This window comes from Narcine bancroftii, chromosome 8 (genome assembly GCF_036971445.1).
Source record: "Narcine bancroftii isolate sNarBan1 chromosome 8, sNarBan1.hap1, whole genome shotgun sequence".
Classification (NCBI taxonomy): Eukaryota; Metazoa; Chordata; class Chondrichthyes; order Torpediniformes; family Narcinidae; genus Narcine; species Narcine bancroftii.
Window position 1 is genome coordinate 49,463,449 of NC_091476.1, and position 19,831 is coordinate 49,483,279.

The following is a 19,831-nucleotide window of genomic DNA, read 5'->3' on the forward strand; positions in this document are numbered from 1 at the left end:
GGCTATCATCAATTAGAGCTGGATCCAGGTTCCCGAGATGTAACAACATTTGTGACTCACTGTGGATTGTATCGTTACAAGAGACTATCATTTGGAATTAATGCAGCTTCGGATATCTACCAGTATGAAAACCATCGAGTGATTCAAGGCATTCCTGGAATTGCCAACATTTCTGACGACATCATAGTCCATGCACCAACGAAGGAAGAGCATGACAAACGGTTGAGGCGTGTACTATCTAGACTACAGGAGGCAGGCCTTACTGTGAATGGAAACAAGTGCCAGTTCGGTGTGTCAGAAATGGACTTCATGGGACACAAACTTACACGGGAAGGACTAAACCCTGCAGAGGCCAAGGTGAAGGCTATTGTAGAGGCACGTGCACCTCAGAACGCAACAGAGGTGAGGAGTTTCCTGGGATTGGTCAATTTTTGTGCAAAGTTCATTCCTAATTTCGCTACAGTGGCAGAACCACTAAGGAAACTAACCAGGAAAGGTGTACCATTTCATTTTGGATCTGAGCAGAAGAAAGCGTTCACAGCGCTGAAGCAAAGCCTGACAGATGCAAAAACTCTTGGATATTATGATCCTGCCGCATCAACCAAAGTCATAGCGGATGCCAGCCCAGTTGGTTTAGGAGCCGTGTTGGTCCAGATGCATGATGGAGGACCAAGAATCATTGCCTATGCCAGCAGATTGTTATCGGATGTGGAAAGAAGATACTCTCAGACAGAGAAAGAAGCACTCGGACTTGTATGGGCCTGTGAGAGGTTCCATGCATATTTATACGGCATTGAATTTGAACTCATCACAGATCATAAGCCATTAGAGGTGATCTATGCACCTAGATCCAAACCATGTGCCAGAATAGAGAGATGGGTACTCAGACTACAACCCTACAAATATAAAGTAATCCACATTGCAGGGAAAGCAAACATTGCAGATCCGCTGTCCAGATTGGTGAAGGATGGTGGTCCACAATCCAAGTCAGAATTGGGAACAGAAACAGAGAGCTTTGTACGCTTCGTAGCTATTCAGTCGACACCGAAAGCTGTGACTACGAAGGAAGTCGAGAGAGAATCCGAACGTGATCCAGAACTCATGGAAGTAAGAGAATGCATACAGAGTGGACAATGGGACAAGTGTACTCACAAGGCTTACATTCCCATTAGAGAAGAACTTTGTTGCATCGGACAGTGTGTATTAAGAGGTTGCAGATTGGTGATACCGCAAAGATTGAGACCGAAGATCGTATCCTTAGCGCATGAAGGACACCTAGGTATTGTTGGTACCAAGCAAAACCTCAGGACCAAGGTATGGTGGCCAGGTTGTGATAAAGACGCAGAGAAATTTGTTAAAACTTGTCACAGATGTCAAATCACAAGTAGGAGTAATCCGCCAGAACTGATCCGGAGTACGCAACTCCCGACAGGGCCATGGATCGACGTAGCTGTTGATTTTCTTGGACCTTTACCGACGGGTGAATCAATTATGGTAGTGATAGATTACTACAGCAGATACTATGAGTACGTGGTGTTGAAGTCCACAACGACTGGAAAAACAATACAAGCATTAGCAGAGATATTCGCAAGATATGGATTACCTGTTACATTATACTCTGACAATGGTCCACAATTCATTTCAGAGACATTTGCGGAATACATGAGGACCACAAGTATCCACCATCATAAAGTAACTCCGAAATGGCCGCAAGCCAACGGAGAAGTAGAGAGACAAAATCAGTCCATTGAAAAACGATTGAGGATTGCACACGCAGAAGGACAAAATTGGCGAGAAGCATTGCTATCTTATGTGGCTGTCTATCGAGCAACGCCTCATGCAACCACTGGAAAAAGTCCTGCAGAAGCATTTTTTGGGAGAAAAATCCGCACAAAAATGCCAGAAATAAAGGAAATCCGAGACGACCAGGAGATGAGGGACCACGATGCTGAAAAGAAAGGTGCAGCAAAGCTGTACACAGATTCGAAACGTGGAACCAAGTACTCAGACATCATGCCAGGAGATAATGTTCTAGTGAGGCATGAAACTGGTGGTAAGCTAGACACACCTTATTACCATCAACCCTATACTGTCGTATCCAGAAGTGGCAGTATGGTGACAGTCAAGTCTCCGACTGGAGTCCTGTATAAGAGAAATGTCTCAGGTGTAAAAAGGTACCAGTCCAGAGATACATCGAGCGAAGAGGTTGAAAGGCCAATACGAGATGCTGAAACTGAGAGACCTGATGATGTTCCAGAGGCAGTTACCAGCACTCCTGATGAAGTGACTAGAGCGCCAGAAACACCCGAAGCCGTGGCAAGCAGTATTTCCGACGCTGAGAGTGAACAACCGAGAAGCGACGACAATATTGCAGGCAGGCCGAAACGAAACCGGAAAGTGCCCAAACGATACGAAGACTTTGTGCCATAGTTTTAATAAGAACTTTGGGACAGTATTTTAATCTTATATCATAAAGTGCATGTATGAGTGCTGTAGGAAGTAAATTTTATGTAGTTGAGTTATAGTGTTACCATTAGTTACGATGTTTGTAGGTTTCCGAAGGATATTGGTAAGTGAAGGTAAAGTTTATTTCTGATTAAAGGAGGGATGTCATGATAATGAATATGTATGAGATGTACCGGAAGTCACGTGGTATGAGAGAGAGATAAGAGCACGAGCAGGAGAACAAAGGAAACTGGAAAATAAAGCTACTGAGAAGTTTACCTGATAAAACTTGTGTTTGATGTTTTATTAACTTCACATTTCGGGCCACAAATGTGACAGTTGGAACCAATGACGGTCCTAGCTTTGTTTGCTACTTTTGCAGCTTTCCTCATTCTTGGGCATTCAAATGTCCAAACCAGGCTATGATGCTACCAGCCAGTATAAATTACACTGTGCACCTCGAGAAGTTTAATCAAGTATTCACTGACTGCCAAATCTCATCACACTTACTAGAAAGTAGAGCCATTGGTGTGCCTTCTTCATAGTTGCCTTGACATACTAGCTCCAGGAGAGGTCTTCTGACATCTGAACTGCCAGGAATTTGAAAGTACTAACCTTCTTCATTTCTATCCCATCAATGTGGATAGGTGTGTGGGCCCTGGGCCTCTCCTTCCATAAATCAGCAGTAAGCTCCTTGGTCTTGGTGACATTGAGAGCTAGATTGTTGTTCTAACCCAAACAATAAGAAAGTGGAGAGACTCAAGTGGGTCAGGCAACATCTGTGGAGATGAGTGGTCAGTTCACATTTCTGGTCAGGATCTGATTAACCCATTAGTTGGGTTTTTTTTCGTTTAAGTTCTTTATGTTTTTGTTTTTTCATATATATTTTTATATAATAATTTTTTTTGGATTAATAAATAATACTTAATGAATATTTTTTTTGTTTTTTATATATATCGATCTTTTTTTTAAGATATATATTTTTAATTTTTTTATTATACTAATAGTATTAATTCTTCACTCTTTATCGTGGGGGTGGGGAGGTGGGGTTTAGGGGTTAAAAATATTTTTTTTTTAGTCTTAGTTTTTAGTTGTTAGGGGGAGATGTCGAGATTGGTATTGTATTAACTATGTTACTTTGTACTTGTATTACTTTATTTTGTATTTTTTCTGTACGTGAATTACTTACTTTCTTCATATGTTAAAATTAATAAATAAAGTTTCGAAAAAAAAAAAGGATCTGATTAACCCAAGCCAGTCATCTATAACCAATGCTCCTGGTCTCCCATCACCTTGATGATGCAAAGAGCCTGATGAGATGATGACCTTCCATCCCATATTGTGGCTTGAGCAGTAACAGGACTATTATAGGTGTACCTATAGAAGCCATTTCTCTTAAACACACATGAATGCTTTGGCCAATATCAGACAAAATTAGTCTAAACTATAAAAATACATGCCAATTGTGCAATGGGATAATAAGTGGAAAATCATACCTTGGATGTTCATTTCTGCCCTGTGATGCTTTAATTTGTTGATGAGCTCACTTGCCTGCACTTTACCTCTGAGCAATTTAAGCTTAAGAATGTTACAGCTACCCTTTGATGATTGCTTTAAGCTCGTAAAAGAATGCAACTTCAAAGGACATTAACCTTGAACTTCCCATATTATGGGTCTAAACCAGCTATGGGAAAGGATTCCCTGAATAGTTCCTGAAATGAAAATTGAAGAAGTTGAAAACTATCTTTATGTCAGGCAGAAACGGTGGAGAAAGTGAAATCAGGTAGTCAAGGTTATGTTAATCGCTCAGGACTGGGTGAGTCATAACTTTCTACATAAAAAAAGACTTGGATGAAAACCCCACTTGTACAGAAGGGGCTTGTGTTTGGTGAGGTGCTATCCAAAGAAATTGACAAGTGTTTTTACTCTCTTCTGCAGCTTTGTAATTCTGCTTCTGTGTGGGCCTTTCAAAGGGAGATAATTTTGGATAATTTTGTTGTTTCTCACAGACAATTAAGTCATGGCTATTTTATTTTTGAAGTACCAAAGCATAGGTCACAACAAATATAACTTGCAAACTAAGCCAGAAGTAAATGAATACATTGATACCGTCAGCTATAATTAAGTTAGCAATTCCTTAATTCAGCTGGAACTAAAACAGACTGGCTTGATGCTCACCTGAGCAGAATTAAAAAGGCAAATTTGTTTCTCCACAGGTATGCAAGTGCTGGCATTGACAGACAAGGCGGCACATCAATGAGGAAGGTGAGGCTCTATATTCATGATAATGGTGGTCACTGAAATATCATCTGTTCATGTCACAACATCTGTGCTTCCAATCATTTCTCACTGCTTATTATAAAAGTACCTTAATTGGCAAAATGAACATTTCTCTTTGCTACCTTTCAAGCAGAGTGTTATCCAACCATTTCAGTGGAGAAGCATGATATTTTATCCACAAAGTTCCCTCAGGCTGATAGAAAAATTATGTGCTTTAAATTTGTTTCTGATTTTCATTTCAGGAGGGATAAATGATTCTTCAGTGTAATTTTCATTATTTCATGTACATTGTGAGAATGAATGTCATTTGCAACTTTTCTTTAATCAAGTGAAATCTAAAAGTAGGATGATTGCACCTTTCCAAGGATTATTAAGGAGCTAGTATTAAAGAGTGAAATCTGTGCCGGTGCAGACTTACCCATCAATGCAACTTGAAACTTCACGCTGACTCTCCCTAATGCATTATTTTATAATCAATGGCCAGTTATTTATTGTGCAATTAAACACTTATGTGGCCACACCATTTTGCTATGAATGATGCATTCATCTCTGGAGTTTTGAGCTTTGTTTGCCTTTTGTTGTGCCATGGTGCTGACATTGCAGGATTGAAGTGCAGAACTTTTACATACCTATATAACATACTTGTGTGAGGTAATCCTCTATTATAGATGCTGTGGATGCGATAAGTCCAAGCTGAATCCCTTCAGGAAGACCTCCATCTGGCCACATAGTTACAAACAGTTATACACAGCAAGATATTCAAAGGTGCGATGCTTCTTCTGAAGAATCTCTCCTGATCCCCCAAAACGAGATCCATTGCCAAGAAGGCCCAACAACGCCTTTACTTCCTGTGGAGGTTGGCGAAAGTTCAGCTTCCGTTCTCACTACATTCTACAGGAGATGCGTGTAACTGCATCACTGCCTGGTTCGGGAACTGCACCATCTCAGAATGCAAGTCCCTGCAGCGGATAGCAAGTACTGCTGAGGGGATCATTAGGGTCTGTCTCGCTGCTATGACAGACATTTATCATGGCCATTGTTTGCGGAAAGCTATAAACATTGTGAGGGACTCCACACACCCCTCCCGCAATTTATTCTCCCTCCTGCCACCTGGGAAAAGGTACCAAAATGTTCGGGCCCCCATGACCAGATTGCAAAACAGCTTTCTCCCCCAAGCTGTGAGGCTGTTGAACTCGGGGTACACAGGGCTAGCATATGTAATATAATATTTACAAGTGATATTATTTGTAAAAAAGTTCCTGATGTAATTCATCCATGTAAATAACAGCTTCGTGGTCCAGAGAAATGCTATCTCGTTTTCATTGTACACCGCAATGTTTATGGTATGAACGACAAATAAACGCGACTTGACATCGAGCTACTTCGGCACAAATTCAATGGCTGCCTCAGCAGAGACAACACAGCCAGCAATCCATTTCTGTGGCATCACCAAGATGGGGGAGAGTTGTGGACCTAAGGACAGAAGGGAATTCACATCCTTTCTCTCAGAGAGTCTTTACCACATCCTGATTAGACATCCGTGGTGGACTTTGCATTTATGCTGTCATCAGTGAGATTATTGACTTTTGTCCACAATCTTGTACCTACGCTGTTCTCTCCATGAAGCTCAATGTCACATTTATCCACATTGCTGGAAGATCTTTCCAAGCAAACATGACAGTTCTCTGCAATGTCTTCCAGTTCATTGCTGAGCAATGTGTTCATAACGAAGTGATTTTGTCTGTTTTGATTCTAATAAGGAATTGCGGACCATTTGCCACTGGGATTTTCCAGCATTACTGTCTTCCCACAAGTGTGGGCAACCATTGACATGGACCCAAAAGAGTTTCGACATGGGATTCCATCTGACTACGATCGGACTATATCCCTCTAAACCTATCCAAATACCTCTCTGCATGTCTTTTAAATATTACAATTGTTTCCCCTCTATTACTTCCTCTGGCAGCTCATTCCATATACCCACCAACCTCTCTGTGAGGAAGGTACCCTCAACTTATTTTTAAATATTTCTCCTCACTTTAAATCTATGCCCTCTAGTTTAAAATTTCCCTATCCTGGTAACAAAAAACAATGGTGACTCTTTATCCCTGGAGTGCAGGAGGCTAAAAGAGAACCTTAGAGTTTATAAAGTCTTGTTCAGCTTCGATAAATTGTCATAATAATTTTCCCAGGGTAGTGGAATTTAAATCTGGAGGGCACAGTTTTCAGGCGAGACTAGCCTGGCCAGCATGAGCATGTTGGTCTGAAGGGCCTGTTTCCATGCTGTAGAACTGTATGTCTCCATGACTGAAGCTTCCAGCCACACACTGGGTTGCTGCTCTTGTCTGATTGCTGTATCGTGCAGCGGTGAGAGTTGCTCTGTGTTCTCCATAACCTGTTTGTAACATTTTGTTCAGCTTCATACATCTTGCAGGGTAAAAAATTTAATGCAAAGATGGTTTTGTGCACCAGAAAGTACCACTTCGAGATGAACAGACATGAAGTGACATTATCATAACCAGCATGAGGCTTAGATGATAAGAACTCAACACAGATTGCATGCAGAAGATCAGTATTTGATTTCTATATTTAGTTACCTGCACTTAGCAAGTTCACTTGCATGACATTTGAGGCTTGCTCGATGATGTTGTGCCTTCTTATAGAAGTTGTAGTTGCAGCACAATCCAGCATTCATGTGAATTTGTTTAGATAATAAATAATCATTTGTGGAACATTTAATCTAATGTTTTTATGTTGAATGAACAAAACAAAGAGCAGTAATTGTATGCTGCCACACTTCAATTCCCTAAATGAAACATAACAAAACTGAGCTTTAGTTATTCTATTATCGAATGTACATGACTGTAGCACATTTCTCTCTGCATCAACAGTAAAGAGAGGAATCATATCCACCTCAACAAGGCCCAAGCAAATTGTCTATCAAGATGATAGCTGGCATGGTTGACGTAGCAGTTAGCGCCATGCCTTTACATTGCTAGCAATTGGGACTGGACCACTGGGGTTTGAATCCCGGGCTGTCTATAAGGAGTTTGTACGTTCTCCCCATATCTGCATGGGTTTTCTCCAGAGGCTCCAGTTTCCTCCCACCGTTCAAAAAACATAAAGGGGTGTAGGTTAATGGGGTGTAAATTGGACAGCACAAATCCATGGGTCGAAATGGCCTGTTACCGTGCTGTGTGTCTAAGTTTAAATTTAAATTATTGAAACATTTCCTGAAGGTGACAGTCTGATCATTATCTGTATTCCATCCAGAGGAAAATGAAGGTGAAAGACCCAAGCAATACACTTCTCTTTATTCCAACGGTAAATGATAAAAGATTCCTGAACCCTTTACTGGAAACTGGTAGGGGAAATAATTGAGGTAGGGATGACATCTCAACATCCTGTTTCCTTCCCACAATGTGTTCTTGTTAACCTATTATGTGTGCAGTAATACAGGGCACGTCTCAGAAAGGAGGCACTAAATGTGCAGATCAGGATGGAGAAAGTAATTGTTCAGTTCACATCTGATTAATTGTGCCAAGACCTCCAACTGACCATATTGAGCCTTCCTGTCAATCAAAGTGAAACCACTGTCAATCACAGCATGGCCGCCTGTCAGTCACAGCATGACCTTCTCCCAGATTGTAACTGAAGTTGCAGTTGAATTTCCCACTGGATTGATTACCTACCATCATACATTTCTGAAGTGGAAATTTCCTTTGCATCCATTGCATCAATTATTGCACTGAAGACCTCTTCTGCCCAATCTAATTACCTGAGATTATTCTGTTTGCACAGTTCAAACGGACTTCTCCTTCCTTTCTAAGAGTTATCTCAGTGACAGACCGAGGGTCTGGAGCACCAAGAGGAATGTAATGACTTACGCTGCAAAAATTACAGGGGAATCACCTCATGCTCAACACAATCTGTAGATCATTTATCTCAGAATTCAATATAGTTCGGCACTAATTCCAGGCTATGTATCACTGATAATGCTCCTGGTACTAAAATAATGACACTGTAAGGTTTTGAACTCAATTTTTAAATGTCTGGAAGTAAGCAATGATGATCACTTAAAAGGCAGTGAAACAGTGTGCAGAAGTACAGCAGATGTACTCATGACCATATCCCTCTAAACCTATCCAAATACCTCTCTGTTTACGATACATGATGTTATGTATTCACTTCAAAGGTACTTCACTGGCAAGGCTCCTGCTTTTATTATCTATCTGCCTCTTCTTCAGCCATTTCAGATTTTCAGATCAGATTTATTGTTTCAGAGTACATACTCTGAGGTTCTTTTTCCTGTGGCCGAGGCAAAATTACCCCTGTTTGGTAGTGCAAAAAAAAACTGTAACAGCATATACAGGTAAGAAAATAAAGAACTGTAAACAGATAACAAATGTAAACTGTCCAATACCAAGACAACAAAAAGAAAATCAATAAAATGCGTAAATAAGAGTCCTTAAATGAGTGATTGAGTTTGTCATTGAGGAGTCTCAGCCGGTCAGTACACTTTCCACCACACCTCTGTAGAAATATGCCTGGTGTTTCATGTTTTATGAGGAAGTTAAAAAGACAAGCATATTGAAATGGACCTGGAGCTATAGACAGAACAGACTCAGTTAGGCAGCATCTTTTGTTTCTAAGATGACTAGGGATTTGCACACTAACAAGATGTTTTACTTCAAAGAGTAATTTAATCTTAATTTCCCCTGCGTCATGGTAAACTCCCATTATTGAGTTACACAGGCAGGGAAACAGGCTATTCAGCCCATCAAGTTCATGCTGACTGTCAAGCATCCATTTATATTTATCCTATTTTTATTTTCCCTGCATTCGTGCCAGATTATACTACTGTTCTGCACCTTCGAGGCAATTTACTGTGGATGGCTAACCTACCAAATTGCACGTCTGGGATGTGGGAAGAAGCTGAGACTCCAAAGGGTGGCTGTACGCTCACAGGGAGAAAGGGAAAAGTCCATGCAGGCAGCACCACAGCTCAAAATTGAACCTCGGTTGCAGGAGCTGACAGGTAGCAGTTCAATCAGCTGCATTGCTGTACAGGCCTTTGGGTAATAATTCTGTCAAATAAATCCAATGCTGCTGTACTCTGCATACTTCACCTGGATCACTGAAGAGAGGCAATTAATGGCAATGTTCCCAATGCCACTCAAGTTCCAAAAAGCAGGTTTTGTTAATGTTCCGATTTGTCTCCAAATTTCAAAGGCTCTTTTCTCTGGCATCTTTTGAGATCTGGGCTTTGCTGATGGCTTCTGCTTCCATAGCTCATTTCTAACCATCCCTGAGGTAGTGGTTGTGAGATATCTTCTTGAACTTTTAGTGAAACCAATCTGCATTGCTGTTGGGTTGGGAGTTCCTAGATCCTGCAGGGATGAAGAACAAGAGCTACATTTTTTTAAACTGGTCAGTATGATGGACAACTTGAAGGGGATCCTGTGAGCATTGATGTTGCCATTCACCTGTTGCTCTAGTCCTTTATGGTAGAGATTGCACTGGTGTACATAGTTGAGGGGAAGTAGGTTTAGGATGGTGGATTGAACACCAGTCAAGCAGGTTGCTTGGTTCTGATTGGTATTGAAATCTTGTTGCAGCTGCAGTCATCGAGGCACTTAATATGCCTCTAAAATTTCAGATGCCAGGATATGAGTCATTTCCTGCAGGATTCTCAGCCCGATCCGTGTAACTGTATATGCAATTGAGTTTCTTTACAGTGACAACCCTGTTAATTGTGGAGCATGTATCTACAGTCATTGTATTAAATAGCAAAGAAAATGATGAAAAAGACCCTCTGTTTGAAGAAGATTAGTGCATGTAGTGATAGAGTGCTACCACCACGAGGAGTTGGAGATGGGGTGTGTAGCATTTGGGGGTTGGTGCATCTTTAGTGGATTCAAGATGGATGCCTTCCCATGAGGTCTGCATGTGTATATTCTGTCCTTAGTGCTGTTTGCTTAGTTAATAAAACTAGTTGTTTTAAAAAGAACCCAAGTTTCTTCATTGTTATAAAAGAAACATCACATGGTACCAGGAGTGGGGTAAACAGCCAAGAGTGGATGAAACAGCCAAGTTATGCTGTGCACAGGAGTGAAAGAAGAAAAAAAAACAGTGTGTATAGTGAGTATAGTCAATATCAGCAGAGAAAATATGAAGGGTTTAAAAGCTCCTAATGCTGTAAATTGGACTGGAAATATTGACCATGAGTGGAGGCTGTTTAAGCTTTACTCACAAGCAATTGGAATCGATAGTAAACTGGATAGATGGAAAATTGCACTGCTACTCACCTTGGCAGGACCTCAAACTCTTAGAGGTTTGCAACACATTTGTTTTTGCCAAGGCAGAAGACCAGAGCAAATTTGACAAGGTTATCGAGATATTTGATGAGCACTGTCCACCAAAGAAAAAGCTTAGAGAAGTACGTATTTCATTCATGCACGCAGTTGCAGGCAGAGATCTTCAATATATTTTTTTAAACAGACAAAACTAAAACCAAAAACATGCAATTTTGGACTGCTGCAAGATTCAATGATCCATGATCAAATTGTGTCCAGGAATATTGATAAAAAAGCAAGAAAGGTTGCTACGAGAGACAGAGTTTACCTTGGTGGGAACTGTGAAGATGTGCTACAGCAGTGAAGTAGCTCTGCACACACAAGAAAGTTTGGTGATCGTGTAAAAGCTGGCGAAAATGAAGGCATAGTCATAGCCACAGTGTGTGGACACACACACACACACACACACACACACACACACACACACACACACAAAATATGAGATACAGGAAACACCACCCACGCTAGAAAGCAGTGGACCAGCATAGCTGACACAAGCACCAGTGGAGCTGACACAAGTACCTGTGTTTAAAAAGATGCACACAAGTTGTCGAAGCACCTGGCAGACTGAATCTGTAAAAGAAAAGGAACTGCACACTTAAAGGTTTGTGCTGCTGATGTTCATGTTACGTTTGTGTTGAATTTTAAATTGAAAGAACATTATATTAATGTGTCATGTTTGATTAAACATCTCAAGGAAAGGGGATGTAGTGATAGAGTGCTACCACCAGGAGGAGTCAGAGACAGTGTGCAGCATCTGGGGAGTGCTGTTGCATCTTGGGTAGATTCAAGATGGATTCCTCCACATGAGGTTTGCATATGTATGTGCCATACTTCGAGCTGTTTGCTTAGTTAATAAATCGAGGTGTTTTAAAAAAGAACCCAAGTTTTTTTTATTGTAATAAAAGAAACATCACAGTGCATGGCAATTTTGTGACTTGAATTTTCCCTTTTGTTATGTCACATGCTTGAATATTGTCAAGCAATAAACAAACTGATCAGCGAATCAGTGGGTCAAACAGCATCTGTAGAAGAAAAGGAACGGTTGAAGTTTTGTTTCAAGATCCTGCATCAGGACTTTGAGTGCAGAGAGGAGAGAGCCAGCATAAGTGGGAGAGGAGAGTCCAGGACTAGCAGATGGAATCTAGAGAAGAGGGGGATAATGGGTAGATAGAGCCAGGAAGGGGACGAGGAGGAGTGACCAGGAAAAAGTGGCAGATGGATGATAGGTAGAGACAGAGAAAAAAGAACAAAGGACCAGGGAGCCAGGTGGGAGATGGGAAGGCAGGTACAGGCCTCAAAGTGATGTGGAACCACACCTCATGCTCTGCTTGAGAAGTCAACACCCCAATAGCAGGAAGTTTCCAACCTCAAATAATTCACACTTTCTGTGTTCATTTCTGTTTCAACCTATCATCTTCTAATCAAGAAAATAGATCTCTCTCTACCTCCATCCATCCTTATCTCTACCTATCACCCACTAGCCGTTATTTTCTGACTCCACCTCTCTCCCATTTGGCTCCATATCCCCATCATCTCCCTCCTCACTTCACTTCCACTCTGTCACCTACCAGCCCCGTGCCCCAGCCCTACTTCTTCCCCTTCATACTGGCTCTCTCCCTTCTCCACTCTCCGATGCAGGGTGTTGACCTGAATCGTCGCCCGACCTTCTGCCTGCAAAGATGCTGCTCAATCCGCTGAATGGACTTCAACAAGAAAGTCTGCAGAGACTGTGATTGCGGTGCAGTACCCAAAAGTGCTGGAGAAACTCAGTGGGTCATGCAGCATCTGTAGGGAGTAAAGGGTAACTGATGTTTCAGGCTTGAGCCCTTAGTCAAGGTATGAGCAAACAGCAGGCAGGTGCTTAAATGAAAAGTTAGCTGAGTACCTCCAATTGTTTGTTTTTAGCTCAATATTCCAGCATCTGTAGTCTCTTGTGCCTCCGAATATTGGTAAGATCTTGCTGCATGCAGGCATCAATCTTTCACTTGCTGATGTGTTGAAAGTGAAATTGAACGTGATGAACCCATTAGCAAAGTGGCACAACAGAAGATGCTGGTACTTCACTGCCCCAGCGGCCAGAGTTCTATCCTGACCAGGCTGCTCTGTGTCATGTTCGTATGCTTTCCCTATGATCACATGTGTTCTAGTTTCCTCCAATATGCTTGTTGGGCCTATAGGTTCCAGTGAAGCCTACATTAGGTGGATGGTGGAGTGTTGGAATGATGATGGCCATGTTAAAGAGAGTAAGATACAAATCAAGTTTATTGTCATCCGATTGTACAAGTACAGGTTGTACCTTCTTTAAACCAGCAACGTTGGGACCTGGCCATTGCCGGACCACAGAAAATGCTGGAAAACAGAAATTGACCCTTAAGGGAAACATATCAAAGGTAGAACAAAGCTTAAAACAGGCAACAAAACTGTGGGGTGGCAGTTAGTGCGATGCCTTTACAGCTCCAGTGATTGGGACATTAGTACAAACTCCTTAAAGACAGGGCAGGTCTCGAACCGCCGTCCTGATTGCTCGTGCTGTTTAGGTTGAATCTGCGCTGATAGTACAAACACCTGACAGAAGAGCAGGACTCAAACCCCGGTCCCGGTCGCCTGCGCTGTAAAGGTTGAATCTGCCGCGATCAGGACTGGGGTTCAAGTCCTGCTCTGTCTGTCAGGTGTTTGTACTAATGGCGGCAGGTTCAAACATGCTGGAGTTGCCAGACCACAGAGCACCAGATAAGAGAGGTTCAACTGGTACAAACTGAAGAAACAGCATTCTCTAGTCTTTGGTCCAAATCATGCAGACAGATCACTAACATAATACATGTATACAGACAAATAATACATATGCAGAACATATTATATCTATTAGAAAGAATAAATAAACAAATATTGTTTTGTATAAATGAGAGTCTCGGATGGTAAATGTGAACATTTCCTTTGATCATTCAGCCCATGGGAAGAAGCTGATGGTCCTGGCTCTCATACTCCTGATACAGAAAGCGAGTAGGAAGAACCAGTGATGCTGTGCCAACTTAGTCCACAACAATCTAATTTTTCCCTACCTCACACTCGTAACCCTCTATTTTTCTCTGACACTCTCACCTCACCTCGGAAATTCACCAGGGGTGTATTTATATCTGAAGTTCAGTTGTTTGAGCAGGAATTGGTGAGAAGTGAGTGGCATGTGATACCTTCCATCAGTCTAGTGATGATTGAGAGGAAGTTGGACGAATGAATTTCTGTTACATTTTGCGAACAGGAAGTACCAAGGCAATTTTCCACATTGTCAACCCTGATATTCTTTTTCCCGCAGGCCAAAGAGAATGACCACTTATGGGTAATGCAAAAAAAATACACAAGGTATGCATGTGACGCACAGTAAATAACTTGAGAGGCTGAGATAGAGTCACTGATTTACAGGCTTTTATTCACAATAGACAGGGACCTTGTTCTGTGCCATAACCCAGGATTTCTGGGGAAGGATCAAGGTGTTGGAGGCTTTTTACAAAGTCAAAGAAGGAAGAGCCACAGGTACAATCTGAGAACAGGGTGGAGCCAGGTTATCAGAAATACTGCAGTTCACTACAACATGTAAACACCTAAACAAATGTAAACAACTATGCAATACAGAGAATTTAAAAAAAAATAAAGTGCAAAAGTAAGAGTCCTTAAATAAGTCCCTGAATTTGTTGTTGAGGAGACTGATGGTGGAGGGGGAGCAGCTGTTCCTGAACCTGATGACGCAAGTCTTGTGGCACCTATATCTCTTTCCTGATGGTAGCAGTGAGAACAGAGTTTGTGCTGGGTGGTGTGGATCCTTGATGATTGCTGTTGTTTCTGATGGCAGCGTTCCCTGTTGGTGTTCTCGATGATGGGGAAGGTGTTTGCCTGAAATGTCCTGGGCTATGTCCACCACCATTTGCTGGGCTTTATACTCAGGGGTATTGGTGTCCCCAATACCAGACGAGATGCAGCCGGTCAGCACACTTTCCACCACACCTCTGTAGAAAATTGCCAGAGTTTCCGATGTCATTTGAAACTTCCGCCAACTCCTGAGATGCTGACGTTCTTTCTTCACGATGCTATTAGTGTGTTGGCCCCAGGAAAGATCCTCTGAGATAGTGATTCCCAAGAACTTAAATTTGCTCCCCTCTCCAACACTGATCCCCCAATGATCACTGGATTGTACACATCTGGTTTTCTGTTCCTAGTTTTAGATATACATTCCAGTATACTTCTTCTACTTCCTATTCAACTAGAACTGGATCCCCTGGCCAGATAGCAATGTGAGTTGTGCCATGAGGTAACAATTTGTTGTGGTGGGCATTCTTGCTTCTGCTAACGGTCCCTCATGGAGGTCCAGGTTTGAATTCCAGATTCCATGTTGAGACCACCTTGCCCAGCACCCTCCTACCTCCACATAATCTGCTGACATGCTGACTTCCGTCTGAACACAGACCTTCCACAGGAGTCGGCGACATTTTTGTCTCCTAGATAGATGACATGGGCAGACGATGAGGACAATGTTAAATCAATTTGTCCCATTGTTTCACTGGCCTAATCTGCCTGTCCTTGGGGATTGGGAGGCCCAGTCTGTGTTGGTATTACCAAGGCATTCATTGATGAACATTCAAATCTTACTCCTTGCCTCCTTCAACATGGAGGAACAGTGACTCGTGTACTGAAAGAGGACAGTGGGTGATAATCAGGAGGATTATTGCCAGTGAGTGACGATGCCACGAGACAGGTCTGAAGCTAATGAAACTCCAGCTCTAAATCTGTCCTGCCTTTCTACCACTAAAGTACCCCATTTTTTTGTATAACCTGTTGGTATGGCAGTATACCCTCAGGAATTCTGAAGGAGGAGTCTGTCTCATTAGTTGTAAGGTGTGATTCTGTGATTGTGACTATGCTGTGGCTTGAATTGTTTGTAAGACACCTCTTCTAAGAAAGACACCACCACCACCCCACAAATGTTCGAGAATGATTGGGTTGATGCTGTTTTAATGATTTCAGTGCATAGGTCAATGCAAGGAATTCTTCCTCTGCTTCAATGTAATGGTCAGAAATCAATAGAATAAGTAATTTGACATTTTCAGAAGGTATTTAAGAGTAACTATGACTCAGGAATTATTTGTAGGCTGAATGGTGTTGGCGACCGATTTCTTCCTGAAGCACGTTGGCGAACCAGATGGATTTTAAGCAAACTGATGGTTTCATTTTCGTCATTATGAGGGCTTCTTGCTTCATGAAATTACTGAACTCCTCCAATTCCGGGTTAAATATGCAATAGAAATAGAAGTTTGCCGTTAAGAAGAAGAATGAACCTGCCAGGGCAGCAGTGGAGCTCCTGGATCTGCTGACCGTTCAAGTGATGAGATGGTTAAAGATCTCATTTCAACAACTGGAGGAACTTCTCAAATACCCATCCAGAATCATCTTTCTTAACTTGCATATGAAGCCCCAAATGAATCTGCCTTTTGAGAGGATTATGAGAAAGTTAATATCCAACAGAAGTTGATTATTTTCTACCAAATTCCTCCAGTGATACATTGAACACTACAGCACAGAACAAGCCCTTCAGCCCCCGATATTGTACTGACCCTTTACAGTGAAATATTGCTGATACAATCGACATTATACTTGAATTAGTTGATATCAAAACTGCTATGGAATCCTGTTACCTGATACTCATTATGTCACACATCGAGCCACATGGGTCAGAGCAACATGACAGAACTTAGGATAGCTCAGTAGCTTTGAAGAATTATAGCAACTCTCTGTAGAAATCATTCGGCACTTAACCTGAAAGTAAGTGTAGATCCCTTTTAATAACATTAATGTGGCTCTCATTCAGCCATGGGATGGGAAGGGTACAATTCATCAGCACTTTGATATTGCACACTGAGTAAAAATATGATCCGTCTACTCAACTTTCTCCCTGCAGACATTAAATTTGATGCAGTAATCTCTTTACCAATATAGTATTTGGCATGATTTATCCTACAAATATATGTATTTGCATTGGTTGATATATTGAAATCAATTCAACATCCATGGTGCCCAAGGGATAGGCACTGCAGGGTTGAATTTTGGTGCCGAGATATCTCTGCTAATTCATTGCTGTGTGGCAACCAAAAACAGATCTTATTGCCTGCAGTCCTGAATCTTGTACAAATATTTATTGTCGTGCTTTAAATGCAACAGACATATTTGCAACGCTATACTTGAATTAATATGTTTCTTTCCCACATTTTATGGCCGTTCGTTGGAGTTACAGGATACATTTGGTCAATGGAGGTCAAATCAAATGGTATCTCAGTGGATCAGCAGACTTTCTCTTTGCTAGCCACTGTGTCAAAACCATCTACCAATTCACATGAGCTTGTTTTCAGCTACAAGCAAAGACCCATGTAATCACCTGAATATTTAACATATATTTCTGAAAGAGACAATCTGAGTTGAAATATTGGAAAGGCCATGTTCTACTTCATTTCGGAAAATTGACAGGTAAACAATATGCTCGTCCACCCTATCTTTTGGGCCTATCTACCAATGGCCCAGAATCACTGGCTCTCTGCCTCCTGTGCCATTCTGTTTCTTCCAGTGTGGAAGATACAGTCTTCTCCTTGTCCTTTTCATCTAAAACCTAATGGTTCCTTCAAGTTCAATGTTATTATCATCTGACTCAACGAAACAGTGTTTCTCCAAACTACAGTGTACACACGTACACAGGCAGTACATGCTAATCATGTATATTTTATATTTATTATACATGCAGACAGAAATTAAATGAATATTTTGGGATATTCGAGATATTAAGATGCCAACAGGAGAGGGAGGGAAAGAGGTGTCTGGTGGTGGAAACTCACTGGAGCTGGCAGAAATTTCAAAGGGATGCAGAGGGTGGGCTGGAAGATGTGGATCAGAGGAAGTGTCGGGAGGGGGATGGAAATGGGTTAGTGCAGAGGTGCAGAAAGAGTTCTGTCCTTTATGGCAGACTGGGAGGGGGTGGAATAGCCACAGATCAGGAAGAACTGAAGCAATGCTTTGCATCCACATTTAAGAATGAAGAAAATGCTTCTTCACAAGTAAAGCAGGAGGTAACAGATACTGTAAGGGATGAGCTAGAAATTGATAGAGGCAGGAGATTTCAATGGGAAGCTTATCAGCTAGTTGAACAACTTGTGGAATTTACAGAAAGAGTAATCATGATCTTCCATTCTTAATAATGGGAGCTGTGCCATGGGATTGCTGATGTTACATTTTTGGTTTAAGAATCAAATAAAGATGGACCCAGCAAATTTTGGTCAATCAATTTAAAGGAAAACGTGTAGCAACAATAAACCTAAACAAAATGATCACTCATTTGTATGAGTGGGCATGTTTGGAAAAGACGGGTTTCTGATGAAGAGAAGTGCAGCTGAAGAGTTCTGTGTGAAACTGAAAGATATTTCATAAATCCCATGCCCATAATAGGCTTGTCAGAGGTAATATGAATAAAGTACAAGTTTTGCAATGAGAAAATGAGAGCCCTGCTCCTGGGCCAAAGTGCAGTTTATGTTAGCTACAATAACATGGCCTTTTTTTTCCAAAATTATTGTCACATAATACTACATTTAGAAGGTAACACACATGAAATTCTTTAACCTTTGTCTACTGTAAGACAGACAGAGAGTCATCACTTTGTCCAGTGCCCCTCACAGAAACCTACAACACCTGGTGTTCCAAGGTGGTCTCCCCTCCAAGTATAATCTCAGGCATATTCAAGCTATTATGTGCTAAAAATCAGTTATTTGAATATTCAGGGAATAACATCCCTACTTGCAGGCAATTTCATAATTTATCTTAAATAGGAGGCAATTATTAAAAGCCTTCAAGAGGATACTGAGAAGCTGGGAAAGATGAGAGATAAAATTTAGTCTGAAACAAAATGTGAAGATATTTACGATTATAAAGGACCTCAGTAAGATAGAAACATAGAAACATAGAAGATAGGATCAAGAATAGGTCATTCGACCCTTCGAGCCTGCTCCGCCATTCAACGAGAACATGGCTGATCTTAAAGTTCAGTATACCGTCCCCGCCTTCTCTAGATACAGAGAAGTTATTTCTTTTGATAGTAAGTCCTGATGGTAAATCCTGACTCAATATTAGAAATTAGAGCTAAATTAGCAATTGATTTTTTTTTGCACAATATCTAGTGGAGGTTTGAGAGGCTGTACTTGCTGGTCATTTGGAGCTTTTGACATTCAAACTACAGATTTTTCGTTCATTGAGGGTTTAGGATCTTGATCACAGGCCAATAAATAGAATGGTGATATATTTATGTCTAAAAATAAATAAAGGTGCTGAATGCCATCAGTGCCTCCCCTTTGTGTCTCCAGATGGCCCTTTAATTCCAGCTTCATTGAAAGATTTAAGGTAGATAGATTTTGCACACTCAGAAAAATGAGTTGGAAAATGTAGCACCGTGATAAGCTGTGAAATATATTCCTGGAAATGGGATCACAGTGTTGCGTTAAAAATGTGAACTCCAATTTATTTCATGGGTGATGCATTATTATTACTGACTCTTGCTTTTAGATTTTACCGAAAGAGTATTGGTGTCTATCGGCGCTCCTACGCTGAATTCCCTACTGGTCTTTATCAGTCAGAACTGCTGAAGGATTCCAAGGTGCCAGGGCAATTTTCTACAAAGCTTGTAGTATGCAGTCATGTCATAAACACTTCTTGTTCACAATTATGGT

The 19,831-nt window shown here is 41.3% G+C and overlaps 1 protein-coding gene across 1 annotated transcript in view; it reads left to right on the top strand.

The window, feature by feature from the left end:
• LOC138740666 (connector enhancer of kinase suppressor of ras 2) overlaps positions 1-19,831 on the top strand; it is a 763,661-nt gene that overhangs the window by 630,405 nt on the left and 113,425 nt on the right. Inside the window, exon 14 of the mRNA XM_069893653.1 lies at positions 4,662-4,710. Coding sequence (XP_069749754.1) covers positions 4,662-4,710 — 49 coding nt within the window. The remainder of the gene's footprint in view (positions 1-4,661; positions 4,711-19,831) is intronic.